This window comes from Ambystoma mexicanum, chromosome 1p (assembly GCF_040938575.1).
Source record: "Ambystoma mexicanum isolate Mex_15411 chromosome 1p, UKY_AmexF1_1, whole genome shotgun sequence".
In the NCBI taxonomy this organism is placed as follows: domain Eukaryota; kingdom Metazoa; phylum Chordata; class Amphibia; order Caudata; family Ambystomatidae; genus Ambystoma; species Ambystoma mexicanum.
Window position 1 is genome coordinate 1,071,375,892 of NC_090921.1, and position 23,233 is coordinate 1,071,399,124.

The 23,233-nt window shown below is 47.8% G+C and overlaps 1 protein-coding gene across 3 annotated transcripts in view; it reads right to left on the minus strand.

The window, feature by feature from the left end:
* Nucleotides 1-23,233, minus strand: part of LRRC71 (leucine rich repeat containing 71) — a 1,520,862-nt gene that overhangs the window by 1,367,873 nt on the left and 129,756 nt on the right. For all 3 annotated transcript variants that reach the window (XM_069604555.1, XM_069604558.1, XM_069604556.1), the window contains exon 2: nt 21,431-21,525. In XM_069604555.1, coding sequence (XP_069460656.1) covers nt 21,431-21,506 — 76 coding nt within the window. In that variant the 5' untranslated portion in view covers nt 21,507-21,525. The remainder of the gene's footprint in view (nt 1-21,430; nt 21,526-23,233) is intronic.

A 23,233-nucleotide genomic window follows, 5' to 3' on the forward strand; every position in this document is an offset into this window, starting at 1 on the left:
GACCCTCTGATCTGGCGTCAGTTTCATACCAGAAGTCCATCTTTTGAAATGGTAGGACTGTAGGATGGTTATAGGTCAAAGATTCGAATGCAAAGGATCGAATGACAAAAGGGTCGAATCAAAAGGACCCAAAACAAAAAGGGTCGATTTTATTTTTTTACATTTTTTTTTGGGGGGGGGGGGGGGTCGCCCTCCAATCCCCCTTTTCTGTGGTAAAAAACACTTTTTCCAAAACGGAAAACCAAAAAAATATATACTTAAAAAAAATAATAAATTCGACCCTTTTGTTTTAGGTCAAATTGACTCGATCCTATGGCATTCGATCCTTTTGGATTCGAATCTTTGACTGGACACCCTGTAAGGATTAGATCTACTTTTTTTATTTTAAGTTAGTATGTCCTCGCCTGGCCTTAAAAAAATGACAAAATACAGGTAGTTAGAGTGGGATAATTTCACTAGAAAAGATGACCCTTTGTTGGAGTGCCTATGTAATGGTCTTACTTAAAACTTAAATAAACGGTCTTTAAAAAAACAAAGTTTTGATACCTGGATGGCAAATATGTTCGTTTTTAGAAAGTGCCCAATAACTTCTTCATCCGTGGGAATGGGATCTTAGCACTTTAACTTTCTTACATTTAATATTGAACTTACTTAGCTCATACTTAAAATCAATCTGTTGGTCAACAGTATATACACTAGAAAGATATTACACATACAACATACATTTTACATTTTGTAAGGTGGAGGTGCTTCATAGTGATTTTTGGAAATGCATCTCCTTTGTACACGGATTTTGAAGTTACAATGGTTTTAAAGAAAGAGAGTGTTGTATGCGAAAGATGCATACTGTGACAGCGTAATGAAAGTGCCTTTCTGCACATTTCGTCAACGTACCTAATATTTTTTTTCTGTAAGGGTGCTTCAGAAACCTTCAAGGAGGCTTTCAAACCACTTCAACGCAGGAGTAGTTGTCTGGTCAAACACCTTTATTTGTAATCACTATGTGGATGCATATTTTTAGGTTTTCTATGTTTTGCAAACTACTTGCAAAGGAGTAGGTTATGTGAAAAATATTGACAGCTGAGAATGCCAATGACTGGTTGTTGCAAATAGTAAGCACACAGAAATTAGTATCTTCATGTTTCTTGGGAAAATATTTTAGCATAACAGCTAAGCTTTGTTAACTCATTCTTCCCACCTAAGAAGGTTCATATTCCAAAGCAAATCAATATGTAATTGACATCTACCTATTTTCCACATATATCTACCACTCCATAGATTTTCCAAACCAGAAGGAATTCACGGATCATACTCTCTTTTCAAGGAAAGTCATTTTTAAATTAATAAAATTTTGGCAATACAGATAACTCATGCTTAGGCAAAGATTGTTTCCATGTAAAACATGTTTTATCCTTGAATTTGTATATTTATGTTCAAGTTTGTTGGTATGGCACACACCTAAAAACTAATTGTTTCATAGAGTTGCAGCAGCAGTTGATAGGTGACAGAAGATTGATAAAACAAGCATCGCCAATGCCAACAGTTTGGGCTTTTGTGTACGCATGGGAAAGGCACTTGCCAGGCAGTGCCGTAGTGGTATTAACTGGCCATTGATGGGAGCAGGCGCAAAAGGGTGCGAGTATCTGGGGCTATAATAGCAGTGCCTGGCAAATGGCGAATACTTAAACACAAGCCAAAACTGTTGGTTTTGCCAAGGTTTGCTTTGAACAGTACTTCAGTGAAGGACACGAATAGTGCTTATAAATCGTGTGGCTGAAGATGGGCCTGGTTAAGACATTTTTATTACACTAGGAGCGGGTTTACAGCTCCAATTAAGTTATTAACTCTCAGAAGACTGCTTTGAAAAAACAACGGCAGGTGCTTTGAGTGTAAAGTTTGATGGTAAAGTTTGATTAATGGGAGCTCCGAGATTTGGCAAAGAGGGGCAGGAAATGGGTGATAATGGCTATTTGGATTAGCATGGTCATGGGCAGTCAATGGGTGGGGAAATAACCAAACAACACTTTGTGTCCATCCTCATATGCCATTTCTCCCTACTGTACTCTAATGCAGTAGTTTGGGCGTATAGGCAGCATTTTAGTGCCACCTGACAGCCCAAACTAAAAATAGAGGACTCAGTGTGACAATAGGTGGCTCTTGAGTTTAGCCCTAAAGGACAAGAAGCTGCCTGCATGCTGCATTTCCAATGGGCATTGTTTCAGCAGTGTGGTGCCATTGCAGAGAAGAACAAACTACATACCTCTCAGTAATATTCCTCCTGATGGACGTTCCTCCCACGGATTCCTCATCTAAGATATCCCTAGCCCAGTGCAGATGTTCTCCAGAAATGTTTCCACCAGCATGGGGCGCAGAGCAACTCCGTCCAATGTCTCTACGTGCCCTGCGCTGGGCATGAAATCGGGCCAGTATATATAGTGGCCTTGCACCCCGTGACCTCAGTTCCAACCTTTCCCCATAGCACTCAGACGCTGCGGGAGTGTAGAACCGATGGTGTGCTAGCTTTCTGTAAAGAGGGGCAGGTAGTAAGGGTGATAAGGAATCCGTGGGTGGAAATCCATCAAAAAGAGCATTACTGAAAGGCAAGTAATTTATTCCTCTAACAGATTCTTCCATGGCAGTGATTCCTCATCTATGATAGACTCCCAAAGCAGAACATAACCCTGGAGAAGGGAGGAAGCGAGAACACCACCTAAACCAGAAATCATTGGAGGACTGCCTGCCCAAAACAGTTATCCTGGCCCGCAAGGGAATCCAAGCAGTAATGCTTACCAAATGTGTGCAAGGACGCCCACCGTGCTGTCTGGCATATATACAGGACTGGGACTTACCACCGCATGGCAGAGATGGCAGCTACTCCCCTGTTAGAATGAGCTCCAAGACCCCTGGGTACATCTTTAGCGGCCAGATTGTAGCATTCTGAGATTCAGAGAAGAACAAGTTGCTTACCCATGGTAACGTTCTTTCGACTGGATATTCCTCCCACGTATTGCTTATCTTTGATATTTCCTAATATCCAGCCAGCTTGCTGCCTCGGAATTTTGTTTTTCAGTAGTGGGCTGTGCATCGATGCCTGTCGAGTCGATGTCCCTCGGAGGCCTCTGTACCGATGTCGACGTCATCACAGGTATAAGTAGCGCACGCAGCGTCCGTTGCTCAGTTCCATTTTGAAGCTAAGCATTGTCCTGAGTTAGACGGTTACTACCCTTGAGAAAGTGCAGACACAAGGGAGGTTTTACTGCGGGGTAGGATGGGAGGGGCGATAAGGAATACATGGGAGGAACATCCAGTCGAAAAGAACATTACCATGGGTAAGTAACTTGTTCTTGGAATGGGTTGTGTCCTCCCATGTATTCCTTATCTTTGATATTCTCCCAAAGCAGTAATACAATCAGGAGGAGGGTGTAACATTTGAGTCATTAAGTATGCACAGAATGCAATACTGCCTTTCCAAATTTAGATACTTGGCTAGTGGAGGAATCCAGACTATAGCATCTTGTAAAGGTGTGTGCAGACGACCATGTGGCAGCTTCACTAATATCCTTTATTGGAACTACTCTTTGAAGAGCCGATGAAGCTGTGATACCCCTGGTTGAATGACCCCTTTACCGGCCAATTGGTAACATTCTGCAATTGTTAAAATAATCCACTTAGAGATGGTTTGTTTGTTGATGGCTAGGCCCAATTTATGACCTGTGTAACCCACAAACAATTGGTCAGTTTGTCTCAATTTAGCAAGTCTGCTAATGTAAAAAGTCAAAGGATGCTTTGGATGAAGTCTGTGCAGTCTTTCTTCCTCTTTCCCCGGATGTGGAGGAGGGTAAAAAGATGGCAAGGTTATTTTCTGAGTGATGTGAAATTCAGATACCACCTTGGTGAGGAAGTTAGGCTTCACCTTTAATACCACTCAGTCCTTGTGAAAGACAGTGTGAGGAGGCTTGTAAGACAAAGCCTGTAGCTCACTCACCCTTCGGGCAGATGTTCTTGCCACTAAAAAGACGGATTTGAGGGTAAGAAGTCTTAATGAGCATGAATGAAGAGGTTCAAAGGGAGTACCCATTAAAAAGTTTAAGACTAAATTTAGATCCCACAAGGGGACTTGAAAAGGAGTTGGGGGATAAACATTAGTTAGCCCCTTCAAAAATTGTATTAACAGGTATTTTAAAGTAGGAGACTTCCTCAGCAGTGTGCATGGAAATGGAAAGCGTTGCTAGGTAACCTTTGATCATACCAATCTGGAGTCCCAGATTTGCTAAATGCAACATAAAAGATAACACCATCTTGGTACTGCATGAAAAAGGGTTACCATTCTTATCTCTACACCAGCTGCAGGATTTATTCCAATGGCAGTGGTATAAAGATTTGGTTGCTGGCCTTCTGGCCGAAATCAAAACCTCCATTACGTCATCCGGGAGGTCCCAATCTTTGTATCACAGCCTCTCAGAAACCATACGTGAAGGTTGAGAGTCCTGATATCCGGATATCCGGATGGAGAACCCGACCTTCCTCTCGCGAGAGAAGATCCTCTCTTTGTGCAAGATAAATCAGAGGACAAATAGACATTTCCAGAAGGTCTGGGTATCATGTTCTCCTGGCCCAAGCCGGGGCAATTAGGATCATGGTTTTCCTGAACCTTCTCAACCTCCTTATTACGTGAGGAATGACAGGGACTGGAGGAAACGCGTAGAGAAGTGGAAATTCCCAGTCGACCACAAACGCGTCTCCTAGAGCTCCTCTTGGGGGAAATTCCCTGAAGCAGTACAGTTCGCACTTCCGGTTGGCGTTGGTCGTGAACAGATCCACTGGAGGGGTGGACCAAAGGGTGAAGATCTCTTGAATGACTTCCTGAACTAGTTCCCACTCGTGAGAGACTGTACTCTGCCTGCTCAGAGCATCCGCTGTTGTGTTCTTCTCTCTGGCTACATGAACTGCCGACAGAGAGATTCCTTCTTGTATCGCCCAGAACAAGAGCTGCATTGCCTCTCCGCACAGTGTTAGTGACCCTACATTTCCTCTTTTGTTGAGGTAGTACATGGCCACTGTGCTGTCCGTCATCATCATACATTCTTTCCCAGCACAGAGGGCAGAAAGGCCTTCAGTGCTAGTCTGATTGCACTCAGCTCTAAAAGGTTGATATGTAGTTTGGACTTCGATGGAAACCAAGGACAGCTGATAATCAAATCGTTGGTATGGGCTCCCCACCACGTGAGTGAGGCGACCATTACTACTGTTATTTCAGGCCATGGTTGCCAAAAAAGTTCTCCTTTCAAGATGTTTTCCCGACAGGCCCGCCACTGAAGGTCCAGTGAGACTCTGTTTGGGATTTGTAGGAGATCTGACATCCTTCCAGAGAACTGTGACCACTGGGTCCTGAGAGCCCATTGGAGAGATCTCATTCTCAGGCGAGCCTCTTGCATCAGAAAAATGCCGGATGCCACGAGTCCGAGCAACCTCAGAAAATCGTAGGCCGGAAGATGTTGGGCATTTTGGAATTTTGTCACCATCTGTAGAATGTCTTGAACCCTCACCTCTGGTGGAGAGGCGTTTCCCAGGGATGCATCCAGGACTGCTCTAATAAATTGGAGTCTTTCTGATGGTATCATGTGGGACTTCTTTAAGTTGAAGGAGAAGCCCAGCCGGTGGAGGGAGTGGCAAGCGTAACTTAGATGATCTAGGGCTTGTTCCGGGGAATTGGCCCTGATCAACCAATCGTCTTGGTAGCAGTATACCCCTTCTCCTGAGACTCGCTGCCACAACCGCCATTAACTTGGTGAAAACCCTCGGGCGCAGGTTAGCCAAAATGGCAGAACCCGAAACTGATAGTGAGAGTTGGCAATGGCGAACCTCAGGTACTTTCTGTGCTTGTGATGGATTGGCACATGAAAGTAAGCATCCTGAAGGTCCAGTGATACCAACAAATCCTGAAGATGGAGGGCCTGAAGGATCTGAGAAAGGGTTACCATCTTAAACTTGTCGTTCCTGAGGAACTTGTTCAAGTCTCTTAAGTCCAAGATGGGTCTCAATCCTCCGTCCTTTTTCGGAATTAGAAAATACGGATGTGCAGGAGGTCCCAAATATAGCCTGCACTCCAGCTGCCCATTTTGAAGTACCAGGAACGTTCACACCGAGATATGTGACGTATGATGAGCAAATAAACCAGCAAAGAGCCGCATTAGGGCTCTGCTCAGTGCCCATCAGAAGAGCAATACCTACTGAAGTACCAATAACCAGACAACCATGGACAGTAAGGTATCCATTGAGAAAACCCTACCAGCAAATGACACGAAATGAAGATTGCTTAAACACTGTCCCAGAAGAAACTCAACAGGCCTTAATTGAAGAAGAATGGTGACGTCACGAGGGCCCAGACAGACTCACAGATGAAAGAAACGACAATCAAAAAATGACACACAGAGACGAAACGCCATGAATAAGGATATCATAAACTTAGAAGGAGAGACGATGTTAAAAAATAAAGAAACAAAATGTAAAGCAGGAATGTAGTGCGGCTTGCTACGCTTAGTAGAAGAATAGAGCGGCAAGCGCCACCTATGTATCTACCTCAACAAAGCATACTATATAAGTGCGAGTCCACTTTATACAAAAGCAGAATTAACTCATGTTACTAAGGTTCAAACAGGACAGGATTCGTAGTCCAGCTAAAACAAGAAAAGAGACGGCGGAATCGAAACTTAGCAAGAAGCACCTCGTGCCTGGGAAATCGAGGTCAAACCAAGAGAGGGAGGCAGACACTGGCTCTGGAGAATCAAAACTTAAGAACAGAGCAGCCTGCCCCGTGAATGTCGAGATAAGGAGGCCTAGGCAGGTGGCAAGGCAAATAAGAATTAAATGCACAAATAGAAGGAAAACTAAGCAGATTCACGGTGTGCTAGCACGTGACCAGCCGAGCGAGAAGAGGCACCTACACCTGGCTGTCTCCCAAACAGAAGATACTATAACTTTTCATGACAAGAAGCTACAGTTTCGAGGCCGACTACAGCCAACTAATTGACACATAGCACTAAAGTACTGATTGATGGAAGGGAGGCTGGGTGAATCTTGGGGCATCCTGCACCTAGTTGACCATTCAGCGTGCTGCTAATTAAAGTGGAGATTTATGCATGGGGTTGAAGCCAACCCAATCATAGTGGACCAAATAATCTAGAGTCTTATAGATAGTAGAACCAATGGGACATCGTACTTTTAGTGACGTCTACAAGAGTAATGTTAGAAGGATGGGCTTAGAAGCCCACCTAATGATGTTTATCCAATTCTCACACTCTGTTACCATACACAGATATAGCACCTATATTTAAGTTACCTTTTCCAACCAATAGAATTGCATGACAAACTTTTTGAGTGTTACACATCAATGATGACGAATTTTGACTATAACTGTTACTGATTGCATGAAGTTGTTGGGAATTGAAGCGAGACGGGCTATTGCATCACTGTTGGTTTCCATGTTTCCCTGTTTTTTGTACTTGTCATTAAACTGACTCCCCTTTGCCAAACCATTGAGTTGTCCTTATTGATTGGTGTTGGAGTAAAAAGCCTGCACCCCCATCCACCTCAAGGTGCAGCTATCTCGTCTTAAAGTACTTGAGAGCGAGCTCTGACTCTATGGGCCGGTCAGGGGTCACTCTCTCTCCTGTACACGGGGAGTACCAACGCTTGCTCCTCTCAGATACAGATACTGGTTGTATAGCACCTTTCTCTAGCAGGGTTAAAATCTCCTGCATAAGGAGCGGATCCAGGACCTTCAAAGAGTTGCCCCCCGCTGGATGACTGAGGTGTTTGTAGGAAACGGCAGGCAGTAACCTTGGGCAATTGTCTCCAATGCCCAAGCATCTGAAGTAATAGCCTGCCATTCTGTCAGATGTTGTGCTAATCTGCCTCCTACTGCTGTCTTGTGATGTAAGACCTCAGAGAGGTTTTGGGGCAGCTGACGCAGATGCTGAGGGTAAAATAGCACCTGCTGTTGCAGTCTTAGTACCTCTACCCGTCCACCACAGGGGATTCGTCTTTGACCTCTTTGAGCTGGCTGTCCTCTGCCTCTTCCGAATGTGTAATAATAGCGAGAGGATCTACCCCTTCAGGGCGCACCTGTGTAGCGGTTTGGATTTTTGCCTTATTGCAGCTCCAAGGAATTTGACCGCCGCCTTGGAAGTTTACAATGGGACAATAGAGTCTTCCTGTGGTCCTTTGTCGAGCATATCAGTTAGGTCTTCCTGCTCGAAAACAGGTGTGGGCCTAGACCACCCGATGTACTCCATCACTCTAGTTATAAGCAGTCTGTAATTACCTTCAACATGATCTCCTAGATCAGCTCTACTGAATTCAACTTCAGGGGAAGTGCCAATGCCACTTGCCTCATGCAGAGAGTCCTGCAGACGGGATTCTTCTGACAAGTTCTTCGGGAACAGAAGGTGTCCCATATTCAAGACCAAAAAGTCTCTCTTCAGATGATTCTGCATGCTCATAGATTGAGGAGAGGGTTTTGAAATATTCTGAACGAGGTTGTGGTGTGTAATTTTTCTGAGAAGTGGAAGAAGGCGCTTAGATGTTTATAATTGGAGCTGAAACTATCAAAATCGTCGATGATGACATCAATGTCTTTGACTTCTCGGAAGTCGTCGATGCGATCGACACCAATGTCGACGCCTTTGACGAAAGTATCGAAGGTACTGTCTTGTACTGCGTTGGGGAGATCGACACGCAAGGCGTCGGTGGCTTCTCCATCGATGAGGCCACCGAGTGCATCGATGACGCACTCTTCGGCTTTGCCATATGAGTCAATAGTGATCACATTTTGTGCGTCACAGAGGCTTTCACTCGACACAAGGGTTTTTCACGCTCTCGAGGAGTTTCCACAGCCGAGGTCGAGGACTCACGGCCCCTGTGCTTTCCAGGTGTTACGCCTGAGGTATCACCTCTAGGTGTCTTCGAAGTGGGGCAAGGCAGCGTTCTCAAACACCTTTAACATACTTTTTTGGAATTCCTCCCACTGTGCCGGGGTACTGTGTTTCAAAGGACAAATGAGCCTCTCTGGTGAACTAGAGGATGAAGTCGCCTTTTCTTGCCATGCCTCAAAGAGGAAGAATGATGCGATCCACTTGGAGAACGTGATCGGCAGCATTTTTTTATGACGAGGAGACAAAGGCCTCAACTCATCAGAAGATTTGTGTTTGGACATGGTAATATATTTCTGAGGCTTACCTCTCTCCAACTTCCCTCTGCACTCCCTCATGGCATTGGCCGTCATTGACATGCACTCGTCTCATTCGGAACACAGATGCTCTGCCCTAAGGCACTACATACAGACCCTGTGTGGATCCATCATGGACATCTTAGCCCTGCAGTCGCACAATATTTTAAAACCAGACCGAGGTGTAGATGGAGCCGATGAGGAGGCCATCTCGTCGAAGACTAGTAGACATTTTCACAGGAAATTAGAAGAAATTCAATGAATACACGGAGCCGAGCGTTGCGTTACTGATGTTGTGAAGCGCGGAAATACGGAACTGAGCAACGGACGCTGCGCGCACTACTTATACCTGTGATGACATCAACATCGGTACAGAGGCCTCTGAGGGACATCGACTCGACAGGCATCGACGCACAGCGCCCTCTACTGGAAAAAAAAATATTCTGAGGAAGCAAGCTGGCTGGATATTAGGAAATATCAAATGTAAGGAATACGTGCGAGGACACAATCCATTCGAATGATCCATTTGGACAGGGTTTGTTTGGTGAAAGATCTGCCAACACAAGCACCAGTGTAACCAACTAAAAGCTGCTCATCTCTCCTAGTCGCTCTAGTACGAGAGACGTATAACTAAAGGGCCTGTACTGGGGTCCAGCTGTTGGAATCGTTCCTTCGCCTTGGATGGGTGAGATGGAGGAAAAAATACAGGAAGATGGATCTTCTGAGAGAGATGAAAATCCGGGACCACATTTGGCAGGCAGGAGGGTCTCACTCTTAACACCACCTTTTCTTTAGAAAAATCCAAATAGGGAGGTAAAACAGACAATGCCTGGAGTTCAACCGTCTCGTGGAATTGCTGGCAACCAGGAAAATGATCTCAAGGGTGAGCAATCTAATAGAACAAGAATGAAGGGGCTCAAGTGGAGCTCCCATAAGAAAAGTTAGAACTAAATTCAGATCCCATGCTGGAACCACAAACTGACAGGGAGGAAACTGGTTACACACACCCTGCAAGAACTGCATCACAGTGGGAATTGTGAATAACAAGCCCTGTTCCAGGGACCTCTTGAACACCAAAATCGCGGCGAGGTAACCCTTTACAGTGTCAATCGGCAGGCCCGACTGGGCGATAGATAGCAGAACATCATACACAGGGGATAGAGGACAAGATAAAGGATTGTGGTCCCTCTCCTGGCACCAAATCAAAAATGTATGCCACCTACAGTCATAAAAGGATTTCATAGCGAGCCTCCAAGCTGAAAGGAGCCCATCGAGGACCTCATCCGACAAGTCCCACTCCTTGTTTTTTTCAGCCACTCAATAGCCAAGCATGAAGGGTCAGGCTGCTGAGGTTCGGGTGGAGGACCTGCCTCTTCAAATGGGAGAAGAAGTCGACTCTCCTTGGTAGGCCTGAGCGAGGGCAGATAGACATCTCTAGCCAACTCCAGACACCACGTTCTCCGGGCCCAGTCTGGAGCGAGCAGGATCATTGCGTTTCCAAACAAGCACAATCTCCTGAGAACAAGCAGAATGACAGGGATGGTCAGGAACGTATAAAGGAGTTTGAACATATACTCGACCATCGGCGCATCCCCCAGAGCTCCCCGATGAGGAAATTCCCTGGAGCAGAACAACTCACACTTCCTGTTTACATTGGAAGCAAAGAGGTCCACTTGAGGAGTTCCCCAAAAGGAGGATATCTCCTCCAGAACTTCCTTACAGAGGGAGGACATAGTCTGCTCAAGGTATCCGAAGTGACATTCTCTTATCCAGCCAGATGAGCCGCCGTCAGAGACACCGTTATCCAGAGCCCAGAACCACAGTCACATTGCTTTGCTGCATAGAGGCAAGGACCCCACACCACCTCGCTTGTTGAGGTAATGCATGGCCACTGTGTTGTCCGTCGGGACCAGCACAGTAATGCGTTTCACAGAAGAGAGGAAAGTGATGTGGCACAGCCTGATCGACTTCAGCTCAATCAAGTTGATGTGTTCCCGAGACTCAGCGGGAGACCACAGTCCGTTCACCATTAGGTGTGACAGGAGAGCACCCCAACCAGTCAGAGATGCGTCCCTGACCAAAGACACGAGGGGCCAAGGTGGTGAAACATGCCTTTCAGCAAGGGGTTTCACACAGCCCACCACGTAAGATCCTGAGCCACGTGGTCTGAGATCTGGAAAGGATCCGACATGTGACCCTGAAACTGTGACCATTGGTAACAGAGGAGCTACTGAAGCGATCTCATGCGCAGCCTCGACTCTGGCACCACTAGAATGCAAAAGACCATAAGGCTCAGAAGGAGGCCGGCACTTGTCCCTGGTATTAAAGGACATTGACCATATGAAAAATGTTTGACACTCGATCCTTGGGCCGGAAGGCCGTACCCATGGGAAAGGCACTTGCCAGGCACTGCCGTAGTGGTATTAACTGGCCATTGATGGGAGCAGGCGCAAAAGGGTGCGAGTATCTGGGGCTATAACCGGAAGTATCACCGGAAGGGTGTACCCAGGCAAGTGTCCAAGACCGCACCGATAAATCACAGGGGCTGGGGGTAGAAAAACCTGAGACTTTTTCAAGTCCAGGGAAAGGTCCAGGCTGTGCAATAGATTGCATGTGCAGAGTTGGTGCTCTGACACTAGATCTGGGGAGCGGGCTCAGACGAGCCAGACGTCCAGGCAGGGAAAGACAGGAATTCCCTCCCTCCTGAGGCAAGCCGCCACCACTGCTAGCAGGTTGGTAAAAACCCTGGGAGCTGAAGAAAGTCCAAAACGGCAGGACCTTGAACTGCTAATGGCGTTAACCGACCAAAAACCTCAGTTACTTCCTGTGCTTTCGATGAATCAGCACATGGAAGTAGGCATCCTGAAGGTCCAGTTAAACCAACCAGTCCTGCAGATCGAGGGCTTGTAGAATCTGGGTTACAGTCACCATCTTGAACTTGTCCTTGCATAGGAACAAGTTCAGCAGCCAGAGGTCCAGGAAGGGGCGCAAACTCCATCCTCCTTCGGCACCAGAGAATAGGTGGCGTACCTCCCAGTCCCTCATTATGAGCCCGTAACTGGCTTGATCATGTTTTTTGACAGAAAATCGCAGACCTCCTCCAGTAGAATGGGGTCCAGAGATGAAGGAGTGGTCGAGGCTGTGGTCCGGGGGACACAGATGGAATGGAAGGCACTATCCCTGCCTAATTACCTGTAAGGCCCAAGCAGTGGACGTGGTCTTCAACCATCCTGGGCTTAACAAGGAAAGAGTCCCCCCTAACCACCCTACAGGTGAAGAATGGCGATGCCCATCACTGAGGTTAGGCAACCTGGGATATGGCGGGGACAACGGACGCTGTAACGACCCTAGCCAGGCACCCCTTCTTCTAACCTCGGGAAGCGCTTTCCTTGCCGTCTTCCCGGGGCAGACTGACCATGGCCCCTCAGGGCAAAGACGGAAAGGGAACAAAAATCCCTGCCACGTGACAAAGGCTGTGCGGAAGACTGTTGCACCGCTAGCGCCAAAGACTTAGCAGTCGCCTTGGAGGGCTGGACCTTCTGGAGGGCATAGTCAGCCTTAGCTCCAAAAAGGTTAGGGCCACCAAACGGCATATCCAACCATCTGATCTGGACATCAGCTGCAGACCCTGATGTCCTCATCCACAAGAGGCACATGACCACTGAACTACTAGTGGTCATAACCCTTGCCACACAGTCACCTGTGTCCAGTCCTGACTGCAGTATCTGACATGCCACCTCCTTGCAGTCAGAAACCAAGGATAGCAAGCTGTCCCTCATCGCTCCCTCTGGGGCGTACTCCGGTGCATTGGCTGCCACTGGCCAGAGGCCAAAAGAGACCTTTGCCATGGCGCAAGTGGCATTCACGGTCCACAGTGGAAGACTGCTTGACGCAAACACCTACTTGCCCCATGCGTCTAAACTCTTACTGTCCCTTCCACCGGACAGGGCAAAGTAAGGTAGACGTTTTCAGGCTACCCGTCGCGGCCTAATCCACCAAGCTCTCAGGTGAAAGAAATGCCAGGCCCAACGGAGCGGGACAGTGTTTCCTCACCAGATCCCTGTCCACTGCCTGAACAAAGGCTGGATTCTCCCACACCTCCAATACGGGGGCCTCTGGCACATTGAAGGGCTGGAGCATCTCTTTTTTGGGGGCCTCATCCAGAATATCGCAACGTTCGTACTGAACCATGGACCTGGATGGAGCAGATAGCCCCAGAGTACTGGCCACCTTAGCCACCATCAAGGGTTGTAAGGCGGCTTGAGGCTTTCCTGGGGTGTGAGCTGGCAAGAAATATACCTCCTGGGAGGTGATGAGGCCACTGGCTCCCTGCAGGTCCTCTGTCTGGCCCAGTACATAATTAGCTTCCTTGTAGAATTCATCTGGGAAATCCCTCACCTCCCCGGGAAATCCCTCACCTCCCTAGAACCAATAGGTAGAAGCCAAAAAAGAACCTAGTCGCCCTCTTTGTCACAGATGTCATACATCCGTGGCATGAAGGCGTCCCTAGGGAGTGGGATGTATTTCAGCACCAGCAAAGCTGCAGTGTCCAAGGCACTGACATCTCAGATGATGCCGGTGCCAAGGCTGTGGCTCCCAAAGGAAGGGCCTGTCAGAACTGAGACCCCTGTCTACATCTGGTCCAGGCCCGAGCCCTTAGGCATGCGGGAGTGGTCACCAGAGGGTACCCTACTGATTCCAGGAGACGCAGTAGGGACCCTGCAGTGCCATAGCATGAGCTGATAGGGCAGTTGCATGTGGCTCACATGCTTAGGCCGCAGCCGCCAGCGCCTTGTCGAAGATGTCCAAATTCCTCTGGCGTGGAGGACGGGGTAGGAAACGGTACCTGCGCTGGACTCTCAGGGGACTCCCTGAAGCAGTTGCTTTTCTTCAAAGACAACAAATGTCAGTGCGAGGACTCACTCGGAGAGCAGATCCTCTTCTGATGCTGCTTCTTATCCTTTGACTTGTGCAGAGCCACTTGCTCCTCGGAGCATCGTTCCATTCTGCGCGACCTCAACAGATATTGCGTAGCCTCACCATTCACCTTATGGACATGTGACGATCTTCACCGCCCTCTCCCAAAGGCCTTTCGGGTGCATAGACTGGCATGACATGCAAACCTGGATGTCCTGATCTACGCCCAAGCAATATAAGCAAATTAGGTGCAGATATGAGACCGACATCGGCCTGCCGCAGTCTGTATACAGCTTCAATCCCATGGCCTTGAACGGAATTGGCATGGCGGATTCGGAAAAAAAATCAAATAGTTAAAATCAGCGAACAGAGTGCGCAGAAAAAAGGAACTGAGGTCAGGGGGCGCGGCCCTGCTATATATACTGGACTGGTCCCAACATCATGTCTGGCGCATGCCACATAGAGGCATCGACAGAACCGCCACGAAGCTACGCTGCGCCCTCTGGTGGCAAAAAGGATTCCAGAGAACAACTGCGATGGGGTAGGGATATAATCGATGATAAAGGAGGGAGGAAAGAATCCATTAGAATGGTCTGTCTCTTTGGCTTTTGCACAGACTGCTGAGAATTTGCAGCACTGTTGCCCTGCATGGAGCTCAGGATTCTGGAGGGGAAATGAGGTTTGTGTTTACACTTGAGTTATCTGGGGAAGACTTCACTGGCGTTTATTTCTCCAAGGATCACATTTTTGTCATTGCAATGCTGTGAAACGTCAATATCTAACATACAATAAATCACTTGCAACAAGCTATCTCTAGCAAACTATGCCTTTAGAGATCCGATTTTAATGGACTCAATGGATACAAGTGAAAATACCACAGGAAAAAACCATGATAATGCTGTTGAGGAGAGTAGATGTGTGTCTGTGCATGTCTATATTCCTAGTAACCTTTTAGACCCATGACTGGCCAAAAGGCAGGTTTGTTAAAGCTTCACATTCGGACTAATGCTCGGGCAATTGATAAGTAACTAAATATAAAGCAAAAGAACAAGTTACTTCTTACCTTGTAACGTTCTTTCGATGGGATGTTCCTCCGACGTATTTCTTATCTTAGATATCTCTTTCCAGCTTTGCTGGCCTCGGAAATTTTTTCTCTCTAGAGGGCGCTGCGCGTCGACGTCCGCCAAGTCGATGTCCCTCGACAGCCGCCGTATCGACGTCATCCTGCCTATAAAGGCCGCGCGCAGTGTCCGTTGGTCAGTTCTGGTTTGTAGCCCACAATAATTCTTTCTGGACTCAACTAATCACCCTGAAGGAGCGTAAGCTGCAACAACAAGGGAAGTAGTACTGCGGGGATGGATGGGAGGGTCGATAAGGAATACGTCGGAGGAACATCCCATCGAAAGAACGTTACAAGGTAAGAAGTAACTTGTTCTTCGAAGGGATTGTGTCCTCCGACGTATTCCTTATCTTAGATAGGCTCCCATAGCAGTATTCGGTTATTGGAGGTGGGAGTACTGACTTCATGCTTCCTCTTATTGATGAATAGAGTGCAATACTGCCCTTCCAAACCTAGTTTCCTGACTGGAGGAGGAATCCAAGTTGTAAAACCGTGTAAAGGTATGGACGGACGACCATGTGGCAGCCGCACAAATGTCTCGAACCGGCACTCCTCTTTTAAGGGCCGATGAAGCTGCGATACCTCTGGTCGAATGAGCCCTAAGATTTTGAGGGGGCTCTTTTCCTGCCAGTTTATAACATTCCAAAATGGCTAAAATAATCCATCTGGAAATGGTCTGCTTAATTATCGGTAGCCCCAGCTTGTGACCTGCGTAGCCTACAAACAGCTGGTTTGCTTGTCTTATCCTAGCCAGTCTACTAATGTAAAAACTTAAAGCCCTTCTTGGGTCCAGCCTGTGTAACCTCTCTTCCTCTTTCCCCGGATGGGGAGGAGGATAGAAAGATGGAAGGGTAATCTTCTGTGTGACACGAAATTCAGAAAACACCTTTGGGAGGAAATTAGGCTTCACTTGCAGAACAAGTTTGTCTTTGTGAAAGATTGTATGAGGGGGTTTACAAGAAAGAGCTTGTAACTCGCTCACCCTTATAGCAGATGTAAGTGCTACTAATAAAACAGTCTTAAGGGTAAGAAATCTTAACGAACAAGAGTGGAGTGGTTCGAAAGGTGTGCCCATCAGGAAAGTTAGGGCTAAATTTAAATCCCATAGGGGAACCTGGAATTGTCTTGGGGGATAAACGTTAGTTAACCCCTTTAGGAACTGTATTACCAAGGGTAACTTGAAATAGGATGGTTCTTCCGCAGTGCACTTAAAGATGGATAGCGCTGCGAGATAGCCCTTGATGGTGCCAACTTGAAGGCCTGAATTCGCTAAGTAGGAAGGACAAAACCATTGGTGTACCACATGAAAAGGGATCGATATTCTTTTCCCTACACCAGCTGCAAAATCTGTTCCAACGGCAGCGGTATAGAGATTTTGTAGCTAGCCTTCTTGCCGAAAGCAACACCTCCATAACGTCATCAGGGAGGTCCCAATCCTTGTACCTCAGCCTTTCAGAAGCCAAGCGTGAAGGTTGAGGGTTTTGATGTCTGGATGGAGAACCTGACCTCCCTTCTGTGAGAGCAGATTCTCTCTGAGTGGAAGTCGAATTGGAGGGCAGATGGACAAGTCTAGAAGGTCTGGGTACCACGTTCTCCTGGCCCAATCTGGGGCAATTAGGATCATGGTTTTCCGGAATCTTCTCAACCTCCTGATCATTTGAGGAATGACAGGGACCAGTGGAAACGCGTACAGGAGTTGAAACTCCCAGTCCACTATGAATGCGTCTCCCAGAGCTCCTCTCGGGGGAAATTCCCTTGAACAGAACAGATCGCACTTCCTGTTGACACTGGTGGCGAACAGATCCACCTGAGGGGTTCCCCAAAGGTCGAAGATCTCTTGAAGGACTTCCTGAGCTAGTTCCCACTCGTGGGAGACTGTGCTCTGCCTGCTCAGAGCGTCCGCTGTCAAGTTCCTCTCTCCGGCTAGGTGAACTGCCGATAGAGAGATTCCTTCTTGGATTGCCCAAAACCAGAGCTGCATCGGCCCTCTGCACAGAGGTAGTGATCCTACGCCTCCTCTTTTGTTGAGGTAATGCATGGCCACTGTGTTGTTGTCCGTCATTATCAGGACATTCTTTCCTTGTACAGGTGGCAGAAACGCCTTCAGCGCAAGTCTGATGGCCCTCAGCTCTAACAGGTTGATATGTAGTCTGGACTCTGATGGAGACCAACGACCGCTGATGGTCAAGTCGTTGGCGTGGGCTCCCCACCCCGTGAGTGAGGCATCCGTGACTACTGTTATCTCCGGCCAAGGTTGCCAAAACTGCCCTCCTTTCAGAATGTTCTCCTGACAGGCCCACCACTGAAGGTCTCGAGCCACCCTGTCGGGAACCTGAAGAAGATCTGTCATTCTCCCTGAGAATTGTGACCACTGAGTTCTCAGTGTCCACTGGAGAGATCTCATTCTCAGGCGAGCCTCTGGCACTAGGAAAATGCAGGATGCCATGAGGCCTAGCAACCTCAAAAAGTCGTTGGGCATTTTGAAACTTGGTGACCATCTGTAGAATATCTTGAGCCCTCACCTCTGGTGGCGAGGCTTTTCCCAGGGAAGTTTCCAGGATCGCTCCGATGAACTGGAGTCTCTGCGATGGTATCATTTGTGACTTCTTTAAATTGAGGGAGAAGCCCAGTCTGTGAAGGGAGTGGCAAACATGATCTAGCTGGATCTGAACTTGTTCCGAAGATACAGCTCTGATCAACCAATCGTCCAGGTAGGGGTAGACGTGAATCCCTTCCCTCCTTAGACTTGCAGCCACTACCGACATTAACTTGGTGAAGACCCTCGGGGCGGAGGTCAGCCCAAATGGCAGCACTCGAAATTGATAATGAGAGTTGCCAATTGCGAACCTCAGGTATTTCCTGTGTTTGAGATGGATTGGCACATGGAAATAAGCGTCCTGAAGGTCCAGAGATACCAACCAGTCCTGGAACTGAAGGGCCTGAAGGATCTGAGAGAGAGTTACCATCTTGAATTTGTCTTTCCTGAGGAATTTGTTCAATTCTCGCAAGTCCAAGATGGGTCTCAGTCCTCCGTCTTTCTTTGGTATGAGAAAGTAAGGGGAGTACCAGCCCTTGTTCCTCTCCGCTACAGGTACCGGTTCTATGGCACCTTTCTCTAGCAGGTCTAAAATTTCCTGCAAGAGGAGCGGATCTGGAGCTTTTTGAGAGCTGATCCCCGGTGGATGACTCTGAGGTATGCGTAGGAGAGGCAGGCAGTAACCTTGTGCAACTGTCTCCAATGCTCAAGCATCTGACGTGATAGCCTGCCATTCCGCCAGATGTTGAGTTAACCTGCCTCCTACAGGTGTCTTGTGAGGGAAGTCCTCAGAGTGGTTTTGGGGCGGCTGATGCAGATGCCGATGGTAAAGAGGCACCTGCTGTTGCTGCGGCTTTTGAATACCTACCCCGTCCACCTCGGGTAGTTCTTCTTTGTCCCCTTTGAGCCGGTCGTCCTCTACCTCTTCCGAATGCGGAGTAGAAGCGGAAGGACTTGCCTCTCGCAGAGGTTCCTGTGGGACGAAAAGGTGTCTGACGGATTGCAGCGCCTAGGGATTTTGCTGCTGCCTTTGATGTTTGCAGTTTTTCTAAACTGTCATCCGCCTTTTTCCCAAACAAAGAAGAGCCATCAAATGGCATGTTCAAGAGCCTGGCTTGCACATCTGGAGCAAAACCAGACTTTCTCAACCAAGCAACTCTCCTGGTTGTTGTACTTGCCGCCATTGCTCTGCTGATACTGTCAGCCGAATCAATGCCCGTCTGGAGGGATTCGCACATAGCGTCTTTACCGTCCTTTATGATATTTAGGAACGCCTCCCTTTCTTCTCCCTCCGGGATGCAGTCAGCCGCTGTAGAAGCACACTCCCAAAGTGTATGGCTAAATCTAGCAAGGGTGCAAGTAGCATTAATAGATTTTAAAGCCATGCTACATGCCGAAAAGACTTTCTTAGCCATAGCATCGCATTTTTTATCGTCCCTGTCCTGTGGGACGGTAGGGTAAGCAGTCTTGATGTCAGTAGAAGAGGCTGCCTGTACCACCAGACTTTCTGGGGATGGGTGTTTGGACAAAAACTCAGGGTCTGCAGAAGATACCCTGTATTTAGTAGACAGTTTTTTATTTACTGCCGGGACGACATCTGGGGTTTCCCAGTTCGTCATTATTTTTCTTTGAAGAGCTTTATGAAAAGGTACTACAGGATCCTCCTGTGGACCTTTATCAAGAATATCCATGAGGTCATCCTGTTGGAAAGCCTGTGAGGGTGTTGACCACCCCATAAATTCTGTAATCCTGGCCATTAAGGCTCTATAAGGGGTTTCAGCATGCTCCCCCGGGTCTGGCCTAGCGAACTCCACCTCTGGGGAAGTGTCGAAACCACTTGACTCATGTAAGGAATCATGGAGTTCCTTTAATCTGTGTTCCTCTGAGGATAACTCCTCTTGAACTGGGGTTGCAGATCCCTGCAACTCAAATGTCTCTTCTTGGTCAGGCAGTTCTCCCTCTTCCATAATTGAGGACATTTTTCTCGATTGGTCTGAACTCACAAAGGGTGTGAAACCCATCTCCAAGGCAGAGGGCGCCAAACTTGTCGTAATCGGCCTCGAAAACGTCGATGTCGTCGACGCCGACGTCGAAGGCTTCGAACGTGGCGTCGAAAACAAAGGTGGAGGCCTCGAGGTCCTCGATAGAATCGGAATTCTGCTTGAGGATATCGACAATCTCAACGACATCGTCATCGAAGACCTGGGAATAGCCACTGGGTGCGCCGCAACCGTGACTTTCCTTGGCGTCGACGCCGGTGTTGAGGATGGCGTCGAGTCGACAGACCCGTGTGTCGAAGGTCCCTTCGACAACGGCGTTGACGGAACCTTCGTCGACGGCGTCAACGGAACCTTCGAAGAAGGATTCGAGGTCTTTGCTTTACTCGAGGGTTCGTGACGCGCTCGAGAAGCTTCCTTTGCTGGGTGCTGCGACTCACGGCGTTTTGGACCTTCGGGTCTTTCGACCAGAGCATCGCTCTCAGCAGTCTTCGAGGGGGTCGAGGCCGCTTTCTCAAAGACGCTCATCATATTTTTTCGGAATTCCTCCCATTCAGCCCGGGAACTATGTTTGGTAGGGCAAGGGATTCTCTTAGGTGAAACAGAGGAAGAGGAGGACGAAGAAGGGGATCTTCGGCGTCTCCTTTTCGAGTGCTTCGATCTCGAGGAGTGATGGGACCCGCTTCGAGACCTGGAGCGGGAATGGTGACGAGGAGACGAATGTCTCGACTTCGTCGAGGAAGAAGAAGCTTTAGAAGTCTTACCTTTTTCCAGCTTCCACCTACGCTCCTTCAGGGCCTTAGCTGTCATGGACATACAGTCCTCGCACTCCGAACAATGGTGTTCAGCTCCCAAACACCACAGACAGACCCTGTGAGGGTCCGTCAGTGACATCTTTTTTCCACAGTCTCTGCATTTTTTAAAACCAGACCGAGGGGTCGTCGGTTCAGACGAGGAAGCCATTGAGTATGGCTCGAATATCTCGAGGAAAATGGAATAATATCTACGAAACTGAGCAACGATATTCCGAGGCACTGAGTAAGCGCAGAAAAACGGAACTGAGCAACGGACACTGCGCACGGCCTTTATAGGCAGGATGACGTCGATACGGCAGCTGTCGAGGGACATCGACTCGGCGGACGTCGACGCGCAGTGCCCTCTAGAGAGGAAAAAATGTCCGAGGCCACCAAAGCTGGAAAGAGATATCTAAGATAAGGAATACGTCGGAGGACACAATCCCTTCGAATGATGAATTTACATGATAAAACATAACAATTTATGTTGTTCAGGTTTGAAGATGCGTCAATGTTCAAAGCAAACGAGCTCAGGAGTATTATTTTGACTCCTACCAACCCCACCTAGCAGTTATGTAGGCTCCTGGACAAAGGTTCATACATAGGTCTGATGCGTAGCTATTGTATACATTGGGTCAGAGCCACAAAGCTGATCTGTTCTTATTTTTTCCCCTCACGGTTACCCTTGTTCAATGTTCCAATGTTAAAAGCAATACATGTTAACACCATTGCAGTGAAGCAGTCCACATATCACCACACACTAACCATGAAGTGAAAAAGTATTCTCTAGCTGGGCAATGATGCTGCTCGATGTTGTCTTAACTAAAATATGTGATTTACCTGCACTCTTTGCTTCATCTTCGATATTAATAGCAGATACCTTGTCCTTCGCGGCCTTGTCCCCCTTTTTGCCCATCTTCACTTTCCGTGCGACACTGACAACAAAACAATGTAAAAGCAAAAGATTGTGAGCCGGCTAGCGCGGAGTTATACATGCATCAATCGCTTCATGGTTTCATCTTTGGCAAACAATAGGCATATTAGTTCCCTTTTCAATTGTGGCTGATCGGCAGAGCTGCCATCAATCACTACCTGTTGTCAATTGCATGAAAGAAAGGAGGGCATGGCCTGACAAAATGATTCAACCCAAACATTCCGTGCAGCATGCACTCTTCCACACTCAAAGCAGTGATACCTAAAGGAATACACACTTCACAAATGCAGTGCAGTTCATGCGCACCTATGCAGGAGGTACGAGGAGTGTGCGCTAAAGGTAAAAAACCGAACGTGTACTGCAGCTACAAAGGCACCTTTTTCAATTCCCACTGCAGCTGCACAACACTTGGCCAATGGCATGCGTAATTGGGCATTTAACATCCATCCCTGATAACGGAGTGAGTATTTAGGCATTTGACTGCAGACCACAGTAATGGTGCAAGAACCTGGAGTTTGGATGGCAAAACCGTGCAATGGAGTCAGTACCTGGGCTTTTTATGACAACAGCCGGTATATGATATCAACCCTTCTTTTTGGCTCCCCCAAATTTCATGTATGAGCTATTTATGTTATTATTATTATGCCAATGGAGCGCTTTACAGAGGTATAGAACAGTACAGACGCATAATGCAGCACTTTTCAGAGGTATCAGAACAGATATACAGCTGGGGGTAGGATACAGAGGGGCACAAAGGCGTGGCACGGAGGAGAGTGGCGGGCAGCATCAAGCAGGTCAGGAGGCGACGTGATGGCCTAGGTGTTGAGGAGAGACTCCTTGAAGAGGTGGGTCTGGAGTTATTTTCTGAATTGTAGGAGCTTGGGGGCAAGTCTGATACTGACAGGGAGGAGTTTCCGTAGTCTTGGGGCATGGGAAAAGAAGGCTTGTTTTCTGGTCCTTTCCTTTTTGCAGCTGCAGATTTCAAGTCTGCACGTGTCCTGGCTTCTAGTGCGGTGCACTGTCTGCCGGAGATACTGAGTTTCTCCACTAGGTAGCGGGGTGATTTGAGGGCGACTGCCTTATAGATGATGCAGCAAGACTTGAAGGTGGTTGTATCTGCGAGGAGGAGGAGGACAGGAGGCCTTCGAGGAGTGTATTGCCTCCATCCAGGTGGGATAGGACCAGTGCTAGAAAAGTGGATCCAAAGCTGTCCGGAGGGAGGAAGGGCTTGACTTTTCACAGAAGGGAGAGCTGATACCAAACTGAGTCTTCTTAGCTATGTGTGTCTTGAAGGAGAGGGGTTTGTCTATGTGGAATCCGAGGGACCTGGCACAGGAGGTGATCTCGGGTGTGAAGCCCTCAGAGGTCATGGTTGATAGGTCTGTATGTCTGGGTGTTCGGTGTTGTTGCAGTGGCGTAACAAAATGTGGGGGCCTCCCTGCGAGCCATACTGAGGCCCACCCCCCAACTTGGCAACGAATCATGGGGCGTGCCACACTCTGGGCCGGCCTAGATTATCACGCTTGCACAATACGCAAAAAGGTGCTGTTGAAGGGGTATGCTGCACACTGTACTAGGAGAAAGATATACATATGTATTTTAATGCAATAAACAGCACACTTTCTGAGAAAAATTTGCTAAAAAGCCACAGAGTTTGCAATTGTTTTGCAGGGTAACACCAATCCAATACATGCAAGTCACCAACAGTG